The 7,736-nt window shown below is 39.0% G+C and overlaps 1 protein-coding gene across 2 annotated transcripts; it reads left to right on the plus strand.

Annotated features, from left to right (window-relative positions):
- The first annotated feature begins 5,552 nt into the window (after positions 1 to 5,552).
- Positions 5,553 to 7,123, plus strand: LOC133072943 (olfactory receptor 2A14-like). 2 transcript variants are annotated; one of them, XM_061166480.1, is made up of 3 exons: positions 5,553 to 5,668; positions 6,141 to 6,241; positions 6,383 to 7,123. In XM_061166480.1, the coding sequence occupies exons 2-3, from the start codon at positions 6,191 to 6,193 to the stop codon at positions 7,121 to 7,123; spliced, it is 792 nt and encodes a 263-aa protein (XP_061022463.1). In that variant the 5' UTR covers positions 5,553 to 5,668; positions 6,141 to 6,190. The 2 variants fall into 2 exon arrangements, with proteins under 2 accessions (XP_061022463.1, XP_061022462.1); XM_061166479.1 differs by having other exon boundaries at positions 6,141 to 7,123.
- The last annotated feature ends 613 nt before the right edge of the window (positions 7,124 to 7,736 follow it).

Here is a 7,736-nt window from a genome sequence, read left to right on the forward strand (position 1 = left end):
AGCCAAACGATTTCTATCAGCTCAAATAAGATCAATTCCATAACAGTTCAGTGACTTGCTAAGATATTTTACTGACCACAATTTGCTGCTATTTGGGGGAACTCTAGTGAAGTGAATACTCATAACTTTGGAAATTAGTGTAAACACCATATCTGTATAGGCGTAGACACAGAAGTTCACATGCAGGAGGGTAAATGTCTCTGAAATTTGCAATTTCATAGCACTCTGATCAAATGTGTCTTCTAGTGAGTTATTGGTCAATCCCAGGAATATAAATAAGAGGCATTCACAGAGGTAAACACTGGACTGTGTCATTTGAATGGTTTGCAGGGAAACTGGAGGCTTTCATCAGTCAGTCTTAGATACATGGTCCCTCTAGGAAGCAGTTTGATACTAAGTGACTTTTTCTAAGTAATTGATATAAAAATTCCTGGACTAGTTCAGTTCAGTTCAGTCACTCAGTCATATCTGACTCTTTGCAACCCCATGAATCGCAGGATGCCAGGCCTCCCTGTCCATCACCAACTCCTGGAATTTACTCAAACTCATGCCCATCAAGTCGGTGATGCCATCCAGCCATCTCATCCTCTGTCGTCCCCTTCTCCTCCTGCCCCCAACCCCTCCCAGCATCAGGGTCTTTTCCAATGAGTCAACTCTTCGCATGAGGTGGCCAAACTACTGGAGTTTCAGCTTCAGCATCAGTCCTTCCAGTGAACACCCAGGGCTGATCTCCTTTAGGATGGACTGGTTGAATCTCCTTGCAGTCCAAGGGACTCTCAAGAGTCTTCTCCAACACCACAGTTCAAAAGCATCAATTCTTTGGCGCTGTTTCCTCACATCCAACTCTCACATCCATACATGACCACTGGAAAAACCATAGCCTGGACTAGATGGACCTTTGTTGGCAAAGTAATGTCTCTGCTTTTTAATATGCTATCTAGGTTGGTCATAACTTTCTTTCCAAGGAGTTGATATAAAAATTCCCTGTAACTTCTCATTCTGAATTTACATGTATTGGTTTTATTGTTGTTTTCAGCATTTTGGTTTTTAAATCTGAATTCCCCAGAAGCTACATTACAGATAAAAGAGCATTGAAATGTACTTCTTTGCATGACAAAGGTCACTTTCTGTGCAACAACAGAACTTAGCTTTGCCTGTGCCCCTTTGCACAATTTTGTCAATATCGCAATAATTTTCAAACTGATTTATAATTTATTTCTCCTTTTATTCAATGGGAGAGCTTGATCTTTTTCCCTATTTGGGAAATTCAGGAAAAAAAATCTCTAAAGAAAAATGAGATTGAGGTTTTCAATTTCCCCTTTCCTGCCAAAAGTTAACTATATCATAATGTCATGACTATTCCTCCCATTTGAAGCTCTAAGAAAATCTATTCAAACTCGAGATTTTGGTTATACTTGGTATTAGTTGTTTTCAGCAGGAATAATGTACAACTTTAGCCTTATATTGTTATTGCTGTTGTTCAGTCACTAAGTCATGTCTGACTCTTTGTGACCCCATGGGTTATAGCACGCCAGGCTCCTCTGTGCTCACTATCTTCCAGAGTTTGCTCAAATTCATGTCCATTGTGTCGGTGATGCTATCTAACCATCTCATCCTCTGCTGCCTTCTTCTCCTTTTTCCTTCAATCTTTCTCAGCATCAGGATCTTTTCCAATGAGTAAATTCTTCACATCAGGTGGCCAAAGTGTTAGAGCTTCAGCTTCAGCATCAGTTCTTCCAAAGAATGTTCAGGGTTGATTTCCTTTAGGATGGACGGGTTTGATCCCCTTGCTGTCCAAGGACCTCTCGAGTCTTTGTCAGCACCACAGTTCAAAAGCATCCATTCTTCAGTACTCAGCCTTCTTTTTGATCCAACTCTCACATTCATACCTGACTACTGGAAAAGCCATAGTTTTGACCATACTGATCTATATTGACAAAGTGATAAATTTGCTTTTTAATATGCTGTCTAGATTTGTCATAGCTTTCCTTCCAAGGAGCAATCAATTGTCTTTTAAATTCATGGCTGCAGTCACCATCTGCAGAGATTTTGGAGCCCAAGAAGAGAAACTCTTTGTCACTGCTTCCACTTTCCCCCCTTCTACTTGCCATAAAGTGATGAGACCAGGTGCCTTGATCTTAGTTTTTTGAGTGTTGAGCTTTAAGCCAGCTTTTTCACTCTCTTCTTTTACCCTCATAAAGAGGCTTTTTAGTTTCTCTTCATGTTCTGCCTTTAGAGTGATATCATCTGCATATCTGAGCTTGTTGATATGTCTCCCAGCAATCTTGATTCCATCTTGTGAGTCATCCAGCCTGGCATTTCACCTGATGTATTCCTCATAGATGTTAAATAAGCAAGGCAACAATATATAGCCTTGGCATACTCCTTTCCCAATTTTGAACCAGTCAGTTGACCATGTAAGGTTCTAACTGTTGCTTCTCAACCCTCATACAGGTTAATCAGGAGACAGGTAAGATGGTCTGGTATTCCTATCTCTTTAAGAACTTTCCACAGTCTGTTGTGATCCAGATAGTCAAAGGCTTTAGCGTAGTCAATGAAGCAGAAGTAGATGTTTTTGTGAAATCCCCTTGATTTTTCTATGATCCAGCAAATGTTGGCAATTTGATCTCTGGTTCCTCTGACTTTTCTAAATCCAGCTTGTATATCTGGATGTTCTCAGTTCACATGTTGCTGAAGCCTAGCTTGAAGGATTTTTAGCATAACCTTGCTAGCATGTGAAATGAGTGCAGTTGTATGGTAATGGGAACATTCTCTGGCATTGCCCTTCTTTGGGATTGGAATGAAATCTGACCTCTTCCAGGCCCGTGGCCACTGCTGAATTTTCCAATTTGCTGACCTATTGAGTGCAGTATTTTAACAGTATCATCTTTTAGGATTTGAAATAGTTCAACTGGAATTCCATTACTTTGTTCGTAGTAATGCTTCTTAAGGCCCACTTTACTTCACATTCCAGGATGTCTGGCTCTAGGTTAGTGACTACACCATCATGGTTTTCCAGGTCATTAAGACCTTTTTTGTATAGTTCTTCTGTGTATTCTTGTCACCTCTTCTTAATATCTTCTGTTCTGATAAGTCTTTACTGTTTCTGTCCTTTATCTTGCCCATCCTTGAATGAAATGTTCCCTTGATATCTCTAATTTCCTTGAAGAGATCTCTAGCCATTCCCATTCTATTGTTTTCTTCTATTTTTTTGCATTGTCCATTTAAGAAGGTCTTCACATCTCTCTTTGCTATGCTCTAGAACTGTGCATTCAGTTGAGTAGATCTTTCCCTTTTCCCTTGCTTTTCACTTCTCTTCTTTTCTCGGCTATTTGTAAAGCCTCATCAGACAACCATGTTGCCTTCTTGCATTTCTTTTTCTTTGGGATGGTTTGGTTACTGCCTCCTGTACAATGTTACAAACCTCTGTCCGTAGATATTCAGGCACTCTGTCTACCAGATCTAATCCCTTGAATCTATTCATCACCTCCACTGTATAATCTTAAGGGATTTTATTTAAGTCATACCTGAATGGCCTAGTGGTTTTCCCTACCTTCTTTAATTTAAACCTGAATTTTGCAATAAGGAGCTCATGATCTGAGCCTCAATCAGCTCCAGTTCTTATTTTTGCTGACTGTATAGAGCTTCTCCATCTTAGGCTGCAAATAATATAAACAATCTGATTTTAGTATTGACTTTTTGGTGATGTCCATGTGTAGAGTCCTCTCTTGAATTTTTGGAAAAGGGTGTTTATTATGATCAGTGTGTTCTCTTGGCAAAACTCTGCTACCCTTTGACCTGCTTCATTTTGTACTCCAAGGTCAAACTTGCCTATTACTCCAGGTACCCCCTGATTTCCAACTTTTGTATTCTAACCCCCTATGATGAAAAGGACAGCTTTTTGGTGTTAGTTCTAGAAGCTCTTGTAGGTCTTTATAGAACCAGCCAACTTATATTAAATACTAGATTTTTTAAAATGAATGTCTTATTTTATCCTGTGATAATGCACAGGTTTATTAAAAACCAAACAAAACTACAGTAAGCAAACAAAACATACAAAATGTAAGACCCTCCATAATGCTACTCTAGAGTTATCAATTGAGATTTCATGTATAACTTAATCTTCCTACATTTATCTAAATAGGCAAAGACATATTGTGTATAGATATGTTAGTATTTTAAAATATAAATGGAATCATGTTACATATACATCCTTTGACTTTATGTGAAAAAATTTTCATTCCACCCTATAAAGATCTGTATTATCCTTATTAATGACTGCACAGGAGGATGAGATTGTTGGATAGCATCACCAATTCAATGGACTTCAACTTGGGCAAACTCTGGGAGATAGTGAGGGACAGAAAAGCCTGGCATGCTGCAGACCACGGGGTAGCAAAGAGTCAGACACGACTTAATGACTAAACAACAACAATGGTATTATATATTATAAAATTAGCCAAAATTTCAGTTCATCTCCAGCTTTCAAATTTTATATCAATTCTAAATTTTCAAAACTATAAACTGGATAACAGAGAATAATTCCAACTTCTTGGTCACTATGTTCCATGTACATTAGACTTTTTCCTGCTCCCATTACTCACCAGGTCCTTTCTGCCCAAGACTTCGCCTTTACTGTTCCCGGTGCAGGAAGCAGCCCACTCTGGCTGTTGTCAGGTGGCGTTTCCTCTATCACTTGGATTCCACCCACGTGTCTCCTCTTTAAGAAGACTTCTCCCAACAATCCCTGCTAAAGAAGCCTTTCCAAACCAAGTCACTTTCTATTATTTTTCCCTGTTCTTTTTCCTTCATAATGCTTTCCCATCAACACATATTTTATGTTTTTTTGTACTTTTGGTGTTTTAAGGGTGATAATTAACCACATCTCTTTGCTCCCTGTCAGGCTGTCTCTGGAAAAAATGTGAGGAAATGGAGACAGCACCAACATTCTCAGTGTAATGTTGCCATCCATCCCTTTCATGACCACTCTCTTATGTATAGACCTAGGCACCTCCCAGGACAGGCTCCCTAGAGAGAACTAACCAATGGATGCTCCAGCTGACCCTACTCCCTGTGACTGGCTCAGAATCCAACAGAACAGCAGTAGGTGGTCAGCATGGTAACAGGTGATGAGGAAGGGATTCAGGAGATATGATGGCAGTGATAGTTGCCATAACTGGGAAGATACTGCAACAACTAAAGATTCTTTTCATGGCAGATTCTCAGATTTGCCTCTGTATTATGTTACAAAGAGAAAAGAGCTGAACAAAATGTAATTTAAAAGCTGGTGTCTTCTTTAAATACATCCACAGATAATGTAAATTTATTTTCACCTTTTGAATTTCATACTTTAAAAGGCTGCAGAAACGTCATCATGCTTAACTGAATTTGAGATAATATGTGTACCTGTGTTCATTGCATCTACTCTACCAATTTTTCACTTACACTTCAATTTCAGGATCAGGTGCTGACAAAAAAGTAAAAAAGACAATAAAAATACAATTGCAAACTCTGGAGATGGGAAAGAAATGGCAGAAGATGCTTCTATGGAATATTAGTCTGCTGTTGAGAGGAGTCTTATGCCAAGTTTGAAAGACTACAAAATTGAGAGGTTATTTAATAAAGGAATTCAAATCTGAAATAAGTGGATAGAAAAGCATATGAGAAGGTAAGTGGAAAAATAAGCAACATGTAAATAACAAAGTACCATAAACACTTTATTTCTTGAACCAAGAAGACAAGCAAGATTAGGAAATGAAACTACCTCTCACTACATATGGCCTGTCAGGGTTGTCTTTCTTCTAAGCACTTTAATAATCAACAGTCACACTTTTGAAGGGAAGCCAGGATACTTGAATTTTACAAAACAGTGCATGTCTGTATTTGTATGAATACTATTACATAGAGTATATAATAATGCATGTATCATGTTATCATATATTTTATTATCTATAATATATTTTCACATCTTATTATCCATTGATGCAAGGGAAATTTGTTTCTGATTTGTATGATCACACCAAGTTTGTGTATACAGTATATCTAAAACTAAGTTATAGAAAACCCACTCAAAGTAATACATTTCCAAATGCTCACTTTGTTACACTCAGAAGGTATTTTGTGTCTTGATTTCCCTACAGCTCTGACCTTCCTGTTGAAGTCTTGGGCTTCTCTGTCTCTACCCAGGAGCATGGGAAACAACCAGACATGGGTCACAGAGGTCACCCTCCTGGGATTTCAGGTCAATTCAGCACTGGAGTTTTTCCTCTTTGGTCTTTTCTCTCTCTTCTACACCCTCACCCTTCTGGGGAATGCAGTCATCCTGGGGCTTATCTGCTTAGACTCAAGACTTCACACCCCCATGTACTTCTTCCTCTCACAGTTGGCCATCATCGACATATCCTATGCTTCCAACAATGTCCCCAAGATGCTGGCAAATCTTGTGAGTCAGAAAAGAACCATCTCCTTTGTTCCTTGCATCATGCAGACATTTTTATACCTGGCTTTTGCTGCCACAGAGTGCCTGATTTTGGTGGTGATGTCCTATGACAGGTACGTGGCCATCTGCCACCCCCTGCATTACACTTTCATCATGAGCTGGAGAGTGTGCTCTGTCCTGGCCAGCGCTTCCTGGGCATTTAGCTTTCTCTGGGATCTTGTCCACCTAGTTCTCATCCTGAGGCTGCCCTTCTGTGGGCCTCATGAAATCAACCACTTCTTCTGTGAAATCCTATCTGTCCTCAAGCTGGCTTGTGCCGATACTTGGCTGAACGAAATTATCATCGTTTCATCCTGTGTTTGCATTTTAGTCGGGCCCCTCGGCCTGGTGCTGCTCTCCTACGCGCGCATCCTGGCCGCCATCCTGAGGATCCAGTCAGGTGAGGGCCGCAGAAAGGCCTTCTCCACCTGCTCCTCCCACCTCTGCGTGGTCGGGCTCTTCTTTGGCAGTGCCATCATCTTGTACATGGCCCCCGAATCCAGCCATTCTCAGGACCAAAGGAAGATTCTGTCGTTGTTTTACAGCCTTTTCAACCCTATGCTGAATCCCTTAATCTATAGTTTGAGAAACACAGAGGTGAAGGGTGCCCTGAGAAAAATTCTAGGGAAGAAGAGGTCAGTGTGAGGGATAGTTTGGAGTGTCTTGTGTGAGCCTGTCTTCATGACTCTGGACCTTAGAATGCTCTTTTGAAACCATTAATTTAACAATTAGCACCCTGTATCTTCGAGATTCTTAAAAACTGAGAAAACAAATACTCTTATATTTAGTCATTGATAGCAAACCTGAAATAAACATCATAAATAAGAAAATTATAATCTAATCCTACTCTTTAACACAGGTGCAAATGTCTTAAAATATTAGTAAATCAAGTAATAAAAAAGATACTAAATTATGATAAAGTTTTTATCTTTAAAATGCAAAAAATGTGTAACTTTCAAAGGAAGGAAAAAATTGGCCCATTACCAAATTGAAGTATACATTGTCAGTAGATCAAAGCCAGTATTTGACAAAATTTACCATCAGTTCATGATAAAGCTCTTTACAACATAGCATAACAATAAACAGTCCTGGAAAAAGATTTATCAAGAAAACCCCAGTACCATAAACATTCACATATCAGACATTATACTTAATGGTAAAATGCTAGTATCTTTCTCCATAAAATAAAAAATAAATAAAATAAGATGTACACCATCATCACTTGTTTTTCTTATTTTCAGATTTTTATTAGAGATAT

The sequence above is a fragment of the Dama dama genome, chromosome 18 (assembly GCF_033118175.1).
Source record: "Dama dama isolate Ldn47 chromosome 18, ASM3311817v1, whole genome shotgun sequence".
NCBI classification, from domain to species: Eukaryota; Metazoa; Chordata; class Mammalia; order Artiodactyla; family Cervidae; genus Dama; species Dama dama.

What these genes read in the sequence shown, in the direction of transcription:
- LOC133072943 (XM_061166479.1), top strand. Translation starts at nt 6,191, where the DNA reads ATGGGAAACAACCAGACATGGGTCACAGAGGTCACCCTCCTGGGATTT.